We start from the raw sequence: 19,503 nt of genomic DNA, 5'->3' as shown, positions 1-19,503 counted from the left end.
AAACCAAGGCAAACAACAACATAAAAATTTGAATTCCTTGTTATAAACACCCAGTTTTATGATTCTAGATAGAAAAGACTCATATTTATAGTCCTTATACTTTGGAAGAAGAAGAGTGCATGCTCTTAACTGCTGAGCCATCTCTCTGATCACTTTGCACCTTAAAAAAAAAATGAAGCTGACCTTGAATTTCTGATCCTTCACCAGCTCCCACACCAGTTTACACAGAAAGCTTGGCGCCTACTGGGGAAAGCACTCTACCAACTGAGCCACACTCCCAGCCCCACGTGTCACTTTGGAGAGGGGCTGTGATAGAACTGTCACACCGCCAGTCCATTGACTTCTCTTTAATGGCCAGGAGTGACATATCTAGCCCAGGCCAGGATGTGATTCAAAGCCACACAGCACACACCCCCGGGTTGTCTCTGGAACCTTTCCCGACCACCTCCTTGTTTTTTCCACCCGGATACTCCTTGTGCAGACATTTCTTGGTTCTCAAGTCTCTTTGTTTTGGCTGCAGATGCAGTCTCTCTCCTCCACCCATCCCTCTGCTGGTCTGCTGGCCATGACTCATTTCTCTGGATCCCAGCAGCCACAGAGTTCCAGGCCATTGCTTTGGGTCTTTGTTCTTGAGTCTCACCCCCACAGACACAGTGTTCCCCTGGGGAGTAGCCTATCTCTGGGATCCACTAGATGTAACTTGCCTCTCACTAGGACCGTAAGGGTGGGTGGTGGTGCTGGCCTGCAGCTTTGAGATGGCAGAATAAAACCACTGCTGCTTCCTTAAACAAACAAACAAACAAACAAAGCCAAACCACCTCCAAAGCACTATAGCTTTACAATTTTGAGTGCGTGTTTATTGTGTTGAACCTGAGTTCCAAATACACACACACACACATACACACACACACACACACACACACACACACACACACACACACACACACACACACTACCCCAAGACAAACAGTATAGCAGATGGAAACAAAGGCATGTGCCCAGAATCCCAGCACTTAGGGGTAGAGGCAGTTCAAGGTCAAGGCTGCCCTAGGATTCATAGCAGCTAAGTCTGAGGTTAACCTGGGTTAACTGAGTCTCTTTCCAAAATGGAAAGGAGGGAAGAAAGGCACACAGCTGTAGGAAACACAAATGCGTTTTAGGCTAGCCTGAGATGCTGGGCTATAGAGAGATAGCCTGTGTTCAAAACAAGCAAGGGGCTGGAGAGATGATGGCTCAGCGGTTAAGAGCACTGACTACTCTTCCAGAGGTCCTGAGTTCAATTCCCAGCAACCACATGGAGGCTCACAACCATCTGTAATGGGATCTGATACTCTCTGCTGGTGTGTCTGAAGACAGCAACAATGTACTCGTAAATGAAATAAATAAGTATTTCAAACAAAACCAAACTAACAACAGGATGGAATTAGGAAATGGGATAGAAACAAGAGTATTGCCTAGGAAACTAGGAGAGAGCCACCCCTATCCAAGGGACACAGAGAACACAGGGAGAAACAGGGCAAAGTCCTCGGGATCTCCTTTTGTGACATGGGGTATGCTGAACTTAGCACCACAGACAAGCAGGTCAAGTCCTCTGCTACTGAGTTAGACCCCAAGAGCTACCCCCAAGGTTCTTTGTGCAGTGACAATGGATGCTCTCTAGGGAACAAAAGCCTAGACTTTAACCTAGATTTTGAAGACAGAGTTCACTGCGTGCAGGCTTTTGTGTTTAGCTTATTCTATTCTATTCATATTGTACAATCTTTAGGTGTTTATTACCAGAGCTTAGCATGGAACTTGCACAAATGAAGTCCTTGTTAAACACCCGATCAAACCACTCTGCCTAGCTCACAGAGCAGTTACTGCAGACCTTTTAGCATAAAAAGAACTGTCAAAAGTGCTTCCTGTGGACCTGAGAGATGGCTCAGAGGTTAGCAGCTCTGGCTGTCGTTACAGAAGACCCAGGTCTTATTCCTATCACACACACACACGCACACACGCACGCACGCACGCACGCACGCACGCACGCACGCACACACACACTTGCTCCCAACCACCTAAAACATCAGATTCCAGGGAACCTGACTCCCCCTTCTGGCCTCTGTGGGTACTGCACAAAGGTGGTGCACACACATTCAGGGAACCACACACATAAAATGAAAATGAATCTAAAAACCAAGTTTACTGTCTTGATGAATAGAGCTTCCATTCTTGGGGTATGGGGAGGGGTCTTTGTAGACCCAGAGGCTTAGGAAGAGAACCCCCAGAAACCTCTGCCCTGTTACTTAGCATTTTGTAGCTTCAAATAGGTACATTTATTCTCGTGTGTGGAGAGGTTGTTTGGTATTGTTGTTTTGTAGAGCTGGGGATGGAGCCCCAGGCCCCATGCATAGCTAGGTAATTGCTTTGCCGGCGATCTATATCCCTACCCCAAGGTACATTTTTCAATTCACAAAACCCACCCTTTCATTAGCCCCATTTTGGTTTTTTGTTATTTTAACATGAATTTGGTTCCCATGAGGTCAAGGCTTGATAATTACATTCAGCCTTTTGCAATTATTGGTGAGGAACCAGGTAACAGCGGTGACATTTACTATTTAATTGTTTTTGATCGGCATTAATTAGTCACAGATGCATACCAGATTCCCATTTAATTAAATACTCTTGGGAACAGATTGCAGGCTCGGGGATTGTAACCACATCAGAAAGTAAGTATTCAACTTTCAAAGTTGGGCCCCAGAGACACAGGCAGCCATGGCGAGGAGATTCCAGATGGCTAGAATCCCCTTTCCCTCAAAAGCAAACCTCCTGCCTCCAGGTCCCCAGACCTCAAATCTCAGTGTTTCTTCTGGGAATTTCCAGACAACCCCCGTCCCCCTCCCCCCACCCCCATTCTCTTTTCTTTCTTCTTCCTTCCCTCCCTTGCTTCTTCTCAATCTCACCCATCACAATCACTATCATCATCTTTATTTTGGGGGGGGGGTGTTTTCGAGACAGGGTTTCTCTGTGTAGCCCTGGCTGCCCTGGAACTCACTCTGTAGACCAGGCTGGCCTCGAACTCAGAGATCTGCCTGTCTCTTCTGCTGATTCAATGTTGTGCCCAAGCCGACAAGTGATGATCTGATTATTTCTCCCATGCATAACACACCCACTCTAACCTTGCCCCCTTTCCCAAGTTACTCTTCCCTTATAGAAGAATGCTCACATGATGTCGTGGGTGGCGGGGTAGATTTAAGTCAGCCGGAAGAGTGCTTGTGAGCTTCAAGTTCGAGCCCCAGAGCTGCATAAATGTACCATGGTGGTGCTGGCACACAAGACCACCAGTTAGGAGACAGATGGGGGAGGAACAGAAGAGCTCAAGGTCCATCCTCGGGTACAATAGCAAGTTTGAGACCAGCCTGATCTACAGATGAGATACTGTCTCAAAAGTCAATGAAAGAGATGGTCTGCCCTCGTCATCCAGACCTGCCCCTCCCCCACTCTAGCTCTCCCCCCTCCGCTTTTGGCTCTGGACAGTTCGGTTCCAGTCACTCTGTGCGTAACATCCTTTCCGGTGTCACCAATGGTACTGCCTTGATGCTGATTCCAGAGGTCGATTCGCTTTTATTGACCTAGGTTTGATAACTGCGTGTTTTGTTTTGCTTCCTTTTGTAGAGGTAGAGTTACACTATGAACCCACACGGTCCTTAAACTCCTGAATCTCCCGCCTTAGTCTCCTCCGCATCCTAAGATCAAAGCACACCTTTTTTTAATGGATGTGAAGTCTACCTTATGTTATAAGCAAACACTATTTATTTTATATGAGGGACCTGAACATTCCTGCATTTTGGTGCCTTTGAGGGTGCTTTACAGACGGAGCCTTTCCCCGGCCTCTCTTCCTCCCTCCTTCCCTCCCTCCCTACTTCCCTTCCTTCCTCCCTCCCTCCCAACCCTCTCACTTTCTTTCATTCTCTCGGTCTTCATTTTTAACTATTTGTATGACACGTGCTTGCGGAGGTCAAAGGACAACCTCCGGTGTCAGCCCTCCACTTCCTCCCTACGGAAGACAGAGTCTTTAATTGCACTAGGTGAGTGGCCTCTGAGCATCTGAGGGTTACAGAAGTGAGATACCACATCTGGCTTCACATGGGTTCTGGGCTTCTGAACTTAAGGACTTCGTGCCTGAGCAGCAAGCACTTGTGCACTGAGCCAGCTCCCCAGCTCTGTACGGTCTCTTTCTTAGGAGGCAGAAGTGCTGGGGGAGTTAGCCTTGTGTGACCAAGAACCCGGCTTTGTTGTCCTGCGCATGCGTGGCTGGCTCCGGGACCACCTTGTGTTTGCTTTGCTCGGTCGCTTGCCTGATTCCATTTCCCCCTCCCTCTTCTCTAATAGAGAGTGGGTTGGAAGCTTTGCCTCAGGCTGTGATTTCTAAGGAGCTCAGGCTAAGCCAACATTCCAGTGAGCGAACAGAGCTAGCAGGGAGAGGTCGCAGCTGGAGATAAAAAACGGGGAGCTTAAAAAGTCACCCCTTGGCATCCGTGGGAACTAATCCTAGGACTCTCCAACACTGGGTACCATGACTCATAGAAGTTTAAACTCCCTAATATAGAATGTTGGGGATGGGCATATAACTGGTTCACATCGTCCTGTTCTAGATTTGCTTATACATAATAATAATAATAGCGATGTGAATTTATTTATTTATTTATTTATTTATTTATTGTGAAATTCTTTATTGCACTTATTTATTGTTATTGTGTGTGTGCATGCACACACTCCCAGTTTCCGAGGCACTCATGAGGAGAAAGAACAAAGGAGAAACGTTCACGAGTCAGGGTTTACTCTTTACCATTGGATTGCTAGAAACTGAGCTCTGGTCATCAGGCTCGGTGGCAAACACCTCCACCCACCTAGCCGTCTTGTTGGTCTCATACAACGTAAACGTTAACACTGTCTTACTTAGGGAATAACAAGGGACACATGCTCAGTCTAAGCACACGTTTTTTGTTTTTGAGACTGCAGGGCTAGGGATCAAAATCAGGGCCTTGCACACACTGGACACACGCTCTACAACTACATATTTTTACATTTATTTTTAACCCATAATTGGGCAGATACTTAGGTGCAGAGCCTATAGATACAGAGGGTTATCTTTTTTTTCCTCACATTTTATTTATTAAGTTTAGTGTGTGTGTGATTGTGTATGTTTGAACAAGCGAATGTTTATTCAGGTCTAGGGGGAGTTACTTCTCTGCTTTCCACCATGTGGGCTCCAGGAATCGAACTCATGTTGTTAGGTTTGACAGCAAGTGCTTTGTACTTAGTTATTTAGAGACAAGCTCTCACTACACAACTTTGGCTGGCCTGGAATTCACTCTGAAGGCCAGGCTAGCCTCAGACTCACGGAGATCCATCCACCCGCCTCTGCTGGAATGAAAGTCTTATGATAGCACACCTAGTGGTGCAGTACCTTTCTCTGCAGAGCACCTCACCAGCCCGAGGGAGGGCCGAGGCTTACACTGGGAATCCACAGAGTCCTCTCCTATTTCTTTCTTTCTTTCTTTCTTTCTTTCTTTTTTTTTTTTTTTTTTTTTTTTTTTTTTTTTTTGTGGCAGAGTTGCTGAAGTCTACCTGGTTCTGCTTCTGACCTTGTGCCTACCATTCTATCCCCAGCGCCGAGCAAGGGTCTTATAAAATGTACCAGTGAAGCTGGGCGTGGTGGTGCAAGGACTTTATAACTCCAGCTCTGGGAAGGCACAGGTTAGGTGAATCTCTGTGAGTTCAAGGCCAGCCTGATCTACAAATCGAGTTCTAGGACAGCCAGGGAAGTTACACAAAGGAAATTTGTCTCTCAAAACCAACCAACCAACCAACCAAACAAACAAACAAATGGAACGACCTGTGATGTGTCTGACTGACACTCTTCCAACACTTCTAATGTCTTCCCATCCCGTTCAGAGAAAAGGCAAAGTCTTGGCCCGGGGCGTCTAAGACTCCTGTGTGTGTTTCCCCCAGCTTGGCTTATGCCTGTCAATCACTCTGTGCCTCTAAAGAACTCAGAAGGCTCCTGCCCCAGGATTTTTGCATTTACACCTCTCTGGGCCCTGTAGAATCTGCCCAGTTATCTGTGTAGCTTCTTCTCTCTGCCTTTCTGAAACTTAATTTGTAGGATTCACTGCTCGTCAGCAGAAGAAGGCTCCATGGAGGAAGGCTCTATGGTGGAGAGTTAGCCCTGCTAAAATTCCTTCCTCGGGTATGATGGCCGTCCAACCTGACTGCATCTGGAATTAACTAAAATCCAAGTGGCTGGATAAATCCGGGAGGGATTTTTTCTTACTTAAATCATTTCAAGTGGGAAGACCCACTTTTAATCTGGATCATTTGAAGTGGGAAGATCCACCCTTATTTAATCCAGGTCACCCCTTCTGTTGGAAGCCGATATAAAAGACGTGGAGGAAGGAGGCTCTCTGTCTTTGTCTGCTTGCTTTTGTTTTCTCTGACAAGTTCATTCCTTCACCGACATTAGAGCTGAATTCTTCAGGATTCCGGTGTATGCTGAAGACCAGCTGAGACATCCAGCCTTGCGGAGTGAACCACTACTGGATTCTTGGCTCTTCTGTTGGTAGGCAGCCATTTTATAAATCCTCTTTCTGTCTCTGTAGACTCATTCTGTCAGTTCTGTGCCTACAGAACTCTGACTAATACATAGCGGAGGAGACTTAGCGATGTTACCCCTTTCCTTAAGGTCCAGACAACAAAACAAGACATGGTTTGGTCAAAGTTGTCTCTGGAGAAGCATTGAGTTCACTGGCTTTGGACTCTAATGTGGCTCTGGGGGTCAGAAATGGAATTTTAAAGGCAACCGCAGAGAGAGAAGCAAAGGAGGGTTAGAATTTTTTTCGGGGGGGGGGGAGCCCTTGGGTTAGGCCAGGCTTGTTCACCCTGGGAAGTTCTTCATAACCAAGGTCAAGGTCAAAGTGACTACAGGTGCCACTGCCCTCTGCTGGAGACTGGCATCCTGCTCAAGACCTGCATTTGGCTCAGGACCAAAGTGGGTTTGTTTGTTTGTTTGTTTGTTTGTTTGTTTATTAACTTTCCTGGCACAGTTGGTGCCTTTGAGAATGTGAAAAAAGCAGGGGTGGGGAGTGAGGGGGACCCTTTAGAAAACTTGGATATGCAAACACACACATTAAGGTTTATAAAAGGGCTGGGCTCAGTGGGAAAGGGCTTTGCCTAGATTCTTGAGGCCTTAGGTTCTGCCCCAAGAATGCAAGGGGTGAGGAGAGATTTGCCTCGAGTTTCAGTAATTGACAGACCCTCTGCTACCCAGCCATTAGTGTCCCAAGTGACCAGGTGACTTTAGAAGCTGACAGTTTGGTGGTCTAACCCTGAGCATTCAGAAGGCAGAAGGCTGAGAATCAGGAGTTCAAGGGCATCCTCTGCCACATAAGACCCTGCCTAGAAGAAAACAAAACAAAACAAAACCAACCAACCAACCAACCAACGAACCAAGCACTTAAAGGCTTCTGTGGTTGTGAACCAGGAGCAATTTAGAAGCAGACACCCAATCCTGATGTTGCCTGACAAAAAAAAATACTTCTGCTTCTCTATTATTGATTTCCACGTTTAGAAAGATTTTCTCTACTAAATAAACTAATTGTGTAAGAAGTGTTCTTAAAATATATATATAGTTATAAATATAAATATTATATATATATGGTAGACATGGGCATAGTGGACATGCCTTTAATCCCAGCAGATCTCTGTAAGTTCAAAGCCAGCCTGGTCTGCAAAGTGACTTCCAGGACAGCCAAGGCTACACAGAGAAACCCTGTCTCAAAAAACTAACTAACTAACTAACTAAAGGAAGGAAGGAAGGAAGGAAGGAAGGAAGGAAGGAAGGAAGGAAGGAAGGGAAGGGAAGAAAGAAAGGAAGGAAGGAAGGAAGGAAGAAAGAAAGAAAGAAAGAAAGAAAGAAAGAAAGAAAGAAAGAAAGAAAGAAAGGAAGGAAGGAAGGAAAGAAGGAAAGAAGGAAGGAGAAGAGAGAAAGAAAGAAAGAGAGAAAGAAAGAAAGAAAGAAAGAAAGAAAGAAAGGAAGGAAGAAAGGAAGGAAGGAAAGAAGGAAAGAAGGAAGGAGAAAAATACCTACCTCCAGTCTTACTTCAGGAGTGCTGGGTTTACAGCTTTGGACACAGGACCTCCAGTTGTTTTGTTTTGTTTTGTTTTGTTTTGTTTTAACCTGGGGTTGTCAGGTTCACACAGCAAGTGCCTTTAGCTACTGAGCCATCTCTCTGACCCTTAATCGGTGCTCAGGTTTGTGTGTGTGTGTGCATATACATGTGTGGATGCTTGTGTGTACTTGAGTGTTTGTGTGTGTGTGTGTGTTTTACTCACTTAGGCTCTGAAACCAAATAAAACAGTAGGCATTATCTATACAATTCTGGGTACATTCCAGAGGGAGCCACAGGATACACCCCTCTGGAGGAAAGAAGATATGAAATAGAAGGTGCGAAGTCCTCTTTAAGGAGGAATCTGTTTTTAATTGAAGGGAGGGCAGGAGAGCAGTCAGTGGCAACATTATTTATGTGGGTGCCATGTAGGAGGCAGGTCAAACACCCTGTTAAACGACTCTGCCTTTACAATCCTGTAACTCAGACACAGGGATTGTTTCTGGATGTTGAATCAGGTGACACTAAAAGCTGCTCTACTTATGTCACAGCTCTGAAATTTTACTTTTTCTTCAGTCCAGATATTGGTTGTCTTGCTTCGAAATAGTTTTATCATTTTACTTAGTTGAAATGTAAAGTACACTCTCTGTGAAGCCAGTGCCTGGTGATTAAAGACCTCCGTGCTCCTGAGCACGGTCAGCTTGCTCAGAGATCCAGTTAAGAGCCAGCCTTCGGGCTGGTGAGATGGCTCAGTGGGTAAGAGCACCCGACTGTTCTTCCAAAGGTCCAGAGTTCAAATCCCAGCAACCACATCGTGGCTCACAACCATCTGTAACGAGATCTGACACCCTCTTCTGGAGTCTGAAGACAGCCACAGTGTACTTACATATAATGAATAAATAAATCTAAAAAAAAAAAAAAGAGCCAGCCTTCAAGGTAGCTTGTGAACTGTAAAAGTTTGGAGCCTGGAGTGGTGGCACAGATCTCCTGAAACCATAATTTGGGAGGTGGAAACAGGAGGATGGGGATTCCTGGCTAGCTCTGGCTACATTGTTCTTGCGCACGCCGGACTGGCCAGTAGTAACGACGCTGCAACAGGATCCTTCTGCACATGTTTATTGGGAGAGCTTGATTGCAGAGGCAAAGAGACCCCGAGCCCAGAACTGGTGCTGCTTATATAGGCCTAGGAGAGGCGTGTCTCACACCCGGATTGGTTATGCACTATGCCTCATTTGCATGTTCCTCATCTGATTGGCTACTCTCTCTCTCTCTGTACCTCACAGAGCCTCATTATCATACCTCATTTGCATGTCTCACACCTGATTGGTTATACTCTCAAAGCCTCATTATAATGCCCGGGCCAGGCAGTGTCTTTGCAAAAAACTTTACTGCATATGTACACATTGGTTGTTTGTCCAAACTTATGCGTGGTGGCCAGCAGTAGTCAGTGCCACTCTGCAATGGCACATGTGGCTTCCCACACATTGTGAGTGCTACATTGTGAGTTCTAGCTTTGCCAAGATCCATGAAATTCATCTAAAAAACAAAACAAAGCAAAGCAAAACAACAACAGGGTATGTGGGGAGTGTGAGGAGTTGGCTTGGCAAGAGTGCTTGCCACTCTTACAGAATACCTGGGTTTGGTTCCTAGCACCCACATGCCAGCTCACAACCAGTAGTAACTCCAGTCCCAGGGAATCAGATACCTCCTGGCCTCTCTGCCCACAAGCAAGTGCTCACACGCACACACACACACACACACACACACACACACACACACGGTGCTCCTATACTCACAGGAACATATATACATACACATGAATGAAAAATTTCAGTGCCTGGTGTGATGGCAAACACCTTTAATTCCAGCACTTAGGAAGCAGAGGCAGATAGCTCTCTATGAGTTTGAGGGTAGCTCAGACTACATAGTGAGACCCCATTACACACACACACACACACACACACACACACACACACACACACGCACACACACACCTTAAAAAGTTTTGTTTTTTGGACACATTGCTGTCATTTTTTGAAAATTATTTTGTGACCCAAGATACTCTAGGCTTATCTTGTATCCTCCCCTGCCCAAGCTTGGGGGTCTTAGCATTTTTCTAAGCTCCTATGGTGCTTATTATTTATCTTTGAGACAGGGTCTCACTATGTAGTCCTGGCTGTCCCAGACACCTCTGCTGGGATAAAGATTTGTCTCACCACTTTAAGCTAATGGTGCTTTACCTAGGAGCCTCCAATCAGTTTAGAAAATGGTATCTGGGGGCTGGAGAGACGGCTCAGTGGTTAAGAGCACTAACTGCTCTTCCAGAGGTCCTGAGTTCAGTTCCCAGCAACCACATGGTGGCTCACAACCATCTGTAATGGAATCTGATGCCCTCTTCTGGTGTGACTGAGTACAGCGAAGGTGTACTCACATACATAAAACAAAATCTCCCCCCACTTCCCTTTCTCCCTCTTGCTCTGGCCCCCACTCGCTCCGGGAAGTAAAATCTTTTTAAAAAAAAAAATTTTTAAAAAGAAGAGAAAATGGTATCTGGGTGTGGACATAGCTCAGTGGGAAGAGTGCCAGCCCACCTAGGTTTGAACTCCAGCACCCACTAAAATTGGGGCCTTAGAGGCACACAGGCCCAGAAAATGGTATTTAGGAGCCAGAATCTTACCTGCTTATCACTACTGTTGTGTCACAGAAGACCCTGGTTCTGGGCAGGGTCAACTTATATACACATGAGGGCTGCATATTTATCTAATTATTGCATTTGTTCTATGCTCATCTCAGTCAGGGTTCAATTGCTGTGAAGAGCCCATGACCAAAGCAACTCTTATAAAAAGAAATGGCGCTGGCTTATGGTTTCAGACAGGGGTGTGTGTGTGTGTGTGTGTGTGTGTGTGTGGTCCATCATCATCATGATAGGAGGCATGGTAGCCCACAGGCACACATGGTGCTTACTCATCTGCATTCACAGGCAACAGGAAGAAAGAGTGAGAGCCACTGGGCCTGGCTCTGGCTTCTGAAATCCCAGTAACACACTTCCTCCAACAAAGACCACACCCACTCTGAGAAAGGCCACACCTCCCAATCCCTCCCAAGTCATACCCCTCCCCCCCTCCCCGAACTGAGCAAGTATTCAAATATATGAGCCTATGGGGGCCATTCCTTTTCAAACCACCACAGTGCATGCATGTGTGCATGGGTGAAGGCCAGAGAAGGTCACAAGGTGTCTTCGATTACTCTTTGCCTCATTTCTTTGAGGCAAGATCTCTTACTGAACTTAGAGCTAAGCTGGCAGCCAGCAAATTGTAGTAACCGTCCCACAGGGCTGGTGTTATATGCATGAAAGATCAGTCATGCCTGGCTTGTCTTGTGGGTCTTTCTTCGGGATTCAACTTCAGGTCCTTGTGCTTGTGTAACGTGATCGGCTGAGCAAGCTCTCTAGCCAATGCTATTCCTCCTCCTTTTTGCTGGGAACAGGGTTTTTCTATGTACCCAAGGCTAGCCTCAAATGTGCAACCCTCCTGTGTCAGCCTCCTCAGAGCTGGGATTACGGTCATGCAGAACAGTGCCTGGTTTCTACATCTATTGTTAAATTATATTAAATATTTCATAAGTTCACCTGAAACCTTATTTCCAACTCAAAAGCACAGAGGTTTTTGTTCGTTTGTTTGAGCTCCCTTCCTTTCCCTGTTTGTAATTTCAGCTTGGAGAAACGTATTTTTCATTTGTGAATCACTGATTTTATTTCTTTAACTTTTCAAAAGATTTGTTAGTGCTCGGGAAGCTGAGGCAGGTGAATCGCCAGAGTTCAAAGTCAGAGTGATCTATATTGGAGTTCTAGACTAGCCAGGGTACACAGTGAAATCTTGTCTCAAAAATAAGCAAATAAGATGGGTAGTGGTGACAAATGTCTTTAATCTCAGCACCCAGGAGGCAAAGGCAGGCAGATCTCTGAGTTGGAGGCCAGTCTGGTCTTCAGAGTGAGTTCTAGGACAGCCAGGGTTAAACAAAGAAACCCTATTTTGAAAAACAAACACCAAAGCAAACATATAAAAATAAATGTTTTATGTGTGTGTTCAACAAATACATATGCATATTATTATACTGTGTATATATACAATATACACGTTATTGTACTGTGTATGCTATTGTGTGTATGTACAATATACACATGTATGTTATTGTGTGTGTGCACAATATACAAATGTATGTTATTGTTATGTGTGTATTTACAATATACATATGCATGTTATTGTGTGTATGTACAATATACACACGTTTTTGTATGTGTGTGCACAATATACAAAGGTATGTTATTATATGTGTGTGTACAATATACACATGTATGTTATTGTATGTGTGTTTACAGTATACATATGCATGTTATTGTATGCTGATTCTTCTGTTCTCCCACTTTTTTTTTTCAGTTTATGGAGGCATGGTCTCATGGAGTCTAGGTTGGCCTTTAACTCACTACGCAATGAAGGTGAACTTGAGCTGGAGCCTTCCTGCCCTCCTCCACAGCTAAGATTAAGGTGCACCACCAAACCCATCTTAAGGTTTTCTTTTTAATTAATTAATAACTTCTGGCAATGCTGAAGGAGGAATGCAGGATCTCCTACATGTTATCTAGGCACTACATCAATTTAGCTACAACCCCAGCCCCCTGCCCGCCCCAACTTCTGTTTTCTTTGTTAAATTAGAGGCTGTGTATGCACACACGTGTGCCGTGACACACCCTTGGAGATGAGAGGACAACAGGCTGAGGCCCAGGAGATGGTACTCAGGTAGGTGTCTGGCTTGGTGGCCTTCATTGCCTAGTTGTCTCAGTAGCCTAAATGTGCACTTAGGGAGGGCCATACCAGGCTGGATGCGGAGCGATCAGAGAACTTCGGGGAGTCAACTCTTGGCTGAACTGTAATGACTGATGTAAGGTACATTTGAGGGTAAGGGTAAAATTATTGTAGATTGAGGGAGAGTACAGCCAGGGGCATCTGCAAAAGGACTGAACCAGTCCATGAGAGAAGAGAGGTGTGTGTGTGTGTGTGTGTGTGTGTGTGTGTGTGTGTGTGTGTGTGTGTGCAAGAGAGACACGAGAACCAAGAGACAGATACTCAGTAGAAGGGCCAAGAGAGCACAAGGCTGAAACAGCTGGGTTGTATAGGGAAAGCAGCAGAGGGATTTGGGCTTAGCTCAGGGTGAGTGCCAGGAGTATGGAGGGGCCTTCTGTGGGAGACTTAGGCGAGGCTCAGTACGATGAAGGCTTTCCTCCACGGTGGTCCTTGAGGAGACAGTCCTTGCTTGTTCAAACTGTTTGTTCATGGTGGAAATGGATGCATACAACTTAGTCAGGGTGAACTAAAGATTACATACCCTTTGCAGGAAGGGATGACCCTGGGGACCCATCTAGATACCTCAATAGCATGGAGAACTCTGGGTTTCTATGTTACCTGACCAGTTGTCACTGTCCTGTTAGAGGGGTATTATGGTCACGTGCTCCGGGACAGGAACTGGGTTGGGAACAGACTCAAATGCCTACTGTTCCCAATTATAAGAATTGCTGGGGTCTTAATCTGCCAGATGTTACCAGTTTTTCTGTCTGGTGACAGGGTTTCACTTGCACCACATGTCACCACACCTGGGGCCATACTTTTTTTCATTTCATTTTATTTTTATTTTTGGGACCATATTCTTGATCATATATTCTTTTTTTTTAAAGATTTATTTATTTATATGTAAGTACACTGTAGCTGTCTTCAGACACTCTAGAAGAGGGAGTCAGATCTTGTTACAAATGGTTGTGAGCCACCATGTGGTTGCTGAGATTTGAACTCCGGACCTTCGGAAGAGCAGTTGGGTGCTCTTACCCACTGAGCCATCTCAACAGCCCGATCATATATTCTTGAGGGTGTGTTCTGAAGAGCAAGTATGCCAAGCCAGGAAGTACACTTTGTTTTTATCCTAACTCCATTGGCTGAAGTCTGACCTCACAGTCTTCTGTGATTGGCTAGCTTTAAATGATTGCAGAAAAGGGAAATGCAGGACCAGGGAAGGAAGGGCTGACCTCTTCAATTCTGAGACTGCAAACAAATTTTATAAGGTCGGGGATGGGAGTGGTGAAAACATTGGCATAAAACTTTTCAAAGTCGGGAGAGATTGAAAAAATTCCCTGTGGGGCTGGTGAGATGGCTCAGTGGTTAAGAGCACCGACTGCGCTTCCAAAGGTCCTGAGTTCAAATCCCAGCAACCACATGGTGGCTCACAACCATCTGTAATGAGATCTGACACCCTCTTCTGGAGTGTCTGAAGACAGCTACAGTGTGCTTACATATAATAAATAAATAAATATATTTTTTAAATTCCCTGTAAACATAAGTTTTACATTGTTTGATAGGAAGGACTAATAGTTAATGCCTCTCAGACACTAGTATGGGTGGGATAGACATTTCATCTGAAACAATACATAATAGAGGTTAGATGGAGGTGTGAGAATCCGCATTCTAAACAGGCAGGGAAAGGTGAGGGCTGGAGGAAACCATCAGAATCAGGGAGGGTGGTGTCTTGCAGGTATGAGTAGCCAGAGAGACAGACGTCCAGGAAGCAGGGACAAATGCAGTTTAAAACGAGATAGAGAGAGAGAGAGGTATTTGAGTAGTGAGAAGTTTGGTTTCTTTGAAAAACACAGAAATAAGACTTGGCTTTTGTCTTAATCCCAGGTGTGGGATGTAGGGCTGCTTCAGACTGTCCACAGCGCTGACGTGGCCTCGAGCTCTACCAGGGGTGTGATTCTGCCAGCTGCAGATGGTTTCTGCGACTGTGTGACGTTTGGATCCTGGGGACTTTCCAAAGGGTCTATAAATGCTAGGGCCTCAAGGGGCAGGTTGTTGGTGGGTTGCTGCTGGTTAAGTAGTAAAGTGGGAAGAAACAATAAGAAACTAGCTATTCTGCTGGAGAAGATCAAGCTTGCTCCAAGGAACTCAATGCCCCTCATCAGCAGGAAACAGTCTAATGATAACGTCACCTGTTGCCCTATCCTTTCTTATCGCCTATCTAGTGTTAGGGGGTTGAGTGGGTGGAAGAAAAGAAGTATCTATAAAGTAACACTGGTTGCGCTTTAGGGCTGTTTAGGTCACTCGGCAAGTAATAGCACTGCCTCTAAGTCTGGTGATCTGCGTTCAGTCCCTGGCACCCACAGGGTGGAGGGGCACCCACTCCCACTAGCTGTCCTCTGACTCCCACATGTGCCATTATAGGGCATGCGCAGGCACCCACACACTCTGTATAAAATGCAGCAGGGTGGGGGGTTGTTTTTAAATCCATTTGAATGGAAGTCGTTCATGCTCAAATAAATACTCCCCGACTGTGGCCATGCAGACAACCCTAATTAAACTGTGGATGGAGTGGTGCACATCTTTGATCTCAGCCCTACAAGGCAGAGACAGGTAGATCTCTTAATTCAAGGCCAGCCTGCTCTACAGAGCCAGGTCCAGGACAGCCAGGGCTACACAGAGAATCCCTGTCTCTGAAAAACAAAACAAAACAAAACAGAGACAATCAGAGAAACAGAAAACAAAACCAAACCCTCATATAACATGCCGGGCAGTGGTGGCACATGCCTCTAATCCCAGCACTTGGGAGGCAGAAGCAGGGGTTTTCTGAGTTCAAGGCCAGTCTGGTCTACAGAGTGAGTTCCAGGACAGCCAGGGCTACACAGAGAGACCCTGCCTCAAAAAAAAAAAAAAACAAAAACAAAAACAAAGTATATAACATATATATATATATATATATACACACACACACACACACACATTATTTTATTTGTTATATGTTTTATTATATATAATATAGATATATAATATACGTATATTTTATATATATACATGTATACATATACATACACACATATATACACATACACACATGAGGAAGATGGGGTTCAGTAGGTATAAAATGGAGGATGAAAGAGGGCAACAGTAGAACGGGAGGAGGGCAATGGCCAAAATAATTATGTACAAATATGAAAAACCCAGGAAAGACAAGGCCTTCTGTACTCTGGATGTAGTCAGTCTTCGCTTCCCTTCCGCTATCTCCAAGGTCAGGGTCACCTCCGGCTCCCAGGCAACCTGTCACCTTGACGACCGAGCGAAGAAAAGCCGGAAGCCAGGGACGACGTATGTGATCCCGCGATATTTGGCGCGCCGGCTCCGGCCGGAAGCTTATGGTGGCGGCCGGCTCTCGCGAGACTTGCCATCAGTAGGAGCGCGGGGGCCGGCCGTGAAGAGTGCTGGAGTTGCCAGTGAGGAACATGTCGGAGTCCGAGCTGGGCAGAAAGTGGGACCGGTGCATGGCCGACACGGTCGTGAAGCTAGGTGAGCTCATCTGCCTCTGGTAGGCCCTGGGCTGGAGCCGAGCGGCCCGCGCGCGGACGGGAAGCCGCAGGGGTCAAGCCGCGGCCTGCTGCTGTCTGGACGGCGGGGCGCGCTGAGCTGCGGGGCGCTGACAGGTGACGACTGTCAAGCGGGGCGGCGAGGGCGACGAGGGCGACGAGGGCGGCGAGGACAACGGGCCGAAGGGCGCGGGAGTTTCCGAGGTGGCTGGAGGTGCAGGCCCGGGGAAGCAGCGGTGCTCCGGGAGTGGGAAGGCGTGCGGGACGCGCCGGGAAACTCTGTCACTCCATGCCCCATGTCCCCCGGGTTAGGCGAGCAGCCGGCCGGAGCGCAGACGGCTCCCCAGCCGGGAGCAAGCGGCCTTCGGAAGAAGGTCATAGAAGAAGGCGCTTAACCGCCTCCGTCGGGCCGCGCTGGCAATTGCGGTCGTGCCCGGCCTCATTGATCCGAACCCGCCTCGGGTCTGCAGTTGGAGCCGGGGGTTATTCTCCGGAAGAATGGCCGCAGTCAGATAGATCGCGGCCACCGCCGGCCCCCTCGGTAGTCCAGGTTGTCTCTTTGGACACGCGTCCTGTGACGACACACTTTGTGAGGTCACGGGGTCGGGGAAGGAGGCTCGGGGGGCGGGGGTGTCCCATATAATAGTGATGGTGATGCAGATGTTAGGCGCGCTGCTCGCCACGGTAGCTCGGAAATGACCTGTCTCGTCGTGAGTTGGAGCTCGGTGAAGGAGCTTGCCTGAAATCGCGTTGCTGATAATGTGGCATAGTTGAGAATCCCTCCCCCCCCAGGATTTCTTCCTTGGGGTTCTCAGGCTCTCTGCTGATCCTCGTCCACTCCATCTTTCTCTTGTTGATTGTCTGCAGCTATTGGTGTGTAGGCCAGAGATCGATGATGAGTGGCTTCCCTCCCTCAGTAGCTCTTTGCCCTATTTATTGAGACAGTGCCTCACTATGGAGACCTGGCTGGCCAGGAAAACTATGTCAGCCAAGTTAGCCCTGAACTCAGACACTCTCTGCTGGATTTAAAGGTGTGCACCACTACACAGGACTCTCACAGGAACTGGAGCGCATCAGTTTGCCTAAACTGGCTGCCCATTGAGTTTTGATCGGCCTTCTCCCCCTCCCCAGCATTTTTTCATGGGTGTTGAGGATTTGAGCTCAAGTCTTTTTTTTTTTTATGCCAGGGGCTTTATTATCCACTGAGCTGTCTCTCCAATTCCTCCGACTCTTTCTTCTATACTAACATTTATTGTTGAAACTTAGATCCCATTCTCTCCCCCCCGCCCCCCCCCCGTTTTTGAAACTGGTACTCCTGCATAGTCTTGAACCAACAGATCTGCCAGCCTCGGCCTCACAAGTGAAGCGAGTGAAGGTGTGTGCTGTCACACATAGGTTCATATTTTATACTTCTTGCATGGAAATTATTTACGAGAACTTAGGATTATATCCTTAGATGAATATTATCAGGAAAGAATGAAATCGTGAGCTCATGGAAAGTAGATATGTTTTCTGTTTTTGTTTTTTCCCACCGTTTCCTAAGCCCCAGAAGACTGAGTGTAGACATCATTCAGGATGAATTCATACATGATGAATTGATCCATTACTTTTGACTCCCAGATTCAGCCAAGAACATGAGGGGCAAGTTGGCTAACACCCCTGAGCCTGTGTTTCTCCGTTTAAATAGTAACTATTGTTAACTTAGAGTGGTTCGGATGGTTAAATAGGCTGGCTTGCTGTTAGAAATGGATTGTTCTGGAAGTGGCCAAAGATATTGCTATACTTAATGTGTATGGGTGACTTGGCTGCATGTATGTCTGTACATCATGTACATGTCTGCTGCTGGAAGAGATCAGAAGAGGGTGTTGGATTGGCTAGAGCTGAACTTAGGATAGTTGTGGACTTGAACCTGGGTCCTCTGCAAGAGCAACTAGTGCCCTTAAGCACTTAGCTCTCTCTAGTCCTAGTCCAAATTGTTTTTAATGGTTTGCAATTTGAAAAAGGATTTAACATTTATATGCCAACATAGTCCCTAAACAGTGTGGAGTTCAGAGCGCTCTTCAGAGTCTGCAGAGGTGTGACTTAGTCCCCGCTTCCCCCTACCCCCCACTAGTTCTTCTGCTTTGATTATGGTCTCCTCCTCAACCTGAAATAGAGATTAACCTAAAAAGATAAGAAAAGTAGAGGAGCCAGGCATGCAGCACAAGAGCTGAGGCAGGTGGGTCTCTTCCAGTTGGAGGCCAGTCTGGGTTACATAGATAGACCCTGTAGATAGATAGACCCTGTCTCAAAACCAAACAGCTGCTTCCACAGAAACTTAAGTAGGAAGATAAGTAAAATCCTAGCACTGTGACTGCCAGTACATATCCAGGAGACTGTGGGATGTAATGGTGATACCAGTGGACATCTCAGGTAGTATTAGCCTCTTTGGTGAGGTTGGCAGAGGCAGGCGCAATCAGGATGATGAAGTGAGGCTAGACTGGGTGTGAGAGCAGGGTCAGAGGACATCGAGTCCGGGAGTGGCTGCTAGAGAGCCTTGGAATTGACTGGAGGGTGCAGAGCCCTTCAGTGAAAGACCTTTTACAATGGCTTGGGTTTGGTAATGTTTTAATTTTTGTTTGTTTGTTTGAGACAGGGATTCTTTGTATAGCCCTGGCTGTCCTGGCCTCTGGATGTTGGTAAAACATGAACGGATGTTTTTAAGACACATGAGATGTTTCTTAAGCTAGCCAGTTTTCTGTGTAGTGTTTCTTCTGTGTACTCAGTCAGGGTGATTGTCTCTCATCTGTCTTCATTTCTTTCCTTTTTATTTTATTATTATTTTTTTATTACGTATTTTCCTCAATTACATTTCCAATGCTATCCCAAAAGTCCCCCACAACATGCCCCTCACTCCCCTACCCACCCATTCCCACTTTTTGGCCCTGGCGTTCCCCTGTACTGGGGCATATAACGTTTGCCTGT

The 19,503-nt window shown here is 46.4% G+C and overlaps 1 protein-coding gene and 1 long non-coding RNA gene across 6 annotated transcripts in view; both read left to right on the top strand.

The window, feature by feature from the left end:
- The window catches only part of Gm33304, a 31,183-nt gene extending 17,848 nt beyond the window's left edge, over nt 1–13,335 (top strand). For 3 of the 4 annotated variants that reach the window (XR_001784468.1, XR_001784469.1, XR_881532.1), the window contains 3 exons: nt 6,503–6,598; nt 12,581–12,688; nt 12,857–13,335. This is a non-coding gene — a long non-coding RNA (predicted gene, 33304). Of the gene's footprint in view, nt 1–3,052; nt 4,065–6,502; nt 6,599–12,580; nt 12,689–12,856 lie in introns of those variants that run through there. The other variant, XR_881533.1, reaches the window with a different exon arrangement.
- Nucleotides 13,336–16,330: 2,995 nt separating this feature from the next.
- Micos10 (mitochondrial contact site and cristae organizing system subunit 10) overlaps nt 16,331–19,503 on the top strand; it is a 29,300-nt gene continuing 26,127 nt past the window's right edge. The window contains exon 1 of one of the 2 annotated variants that reach the window (NM_001163006.2): nt 16,331–16,522. In NM_001163006.2, the coding sequence (NP_001156478.1) occupies nt 16,459–16,522 (64 nt within the window). In that variant the 5' untranslated portion in view covers nt 16,331–16,458. Of the gene's footprint in view, nt 16,657–19,503 lie in introns of both variants that reach the window. The other variant, NR_033745.1, reaches the window with a different exon arrangement.

This window comes from Mus musculus, chromosome 4, assembly GCF_000001635.26.
Source record: "Mus musculus strain C57BL/6J chromosome 4, GRCm38.p6 C57BL/6J".
Lineage (NCBI taxonomy): Eukaryota > Metazoa > Chordata > Mammalia > Rodentia > Muridae > Mus > Mus musculus.
The sequence above is the reverse complement of the archived record's forward strand: the minus strand, read 5'-3'. Positions and strand labels throughout refer to the sequence as shown.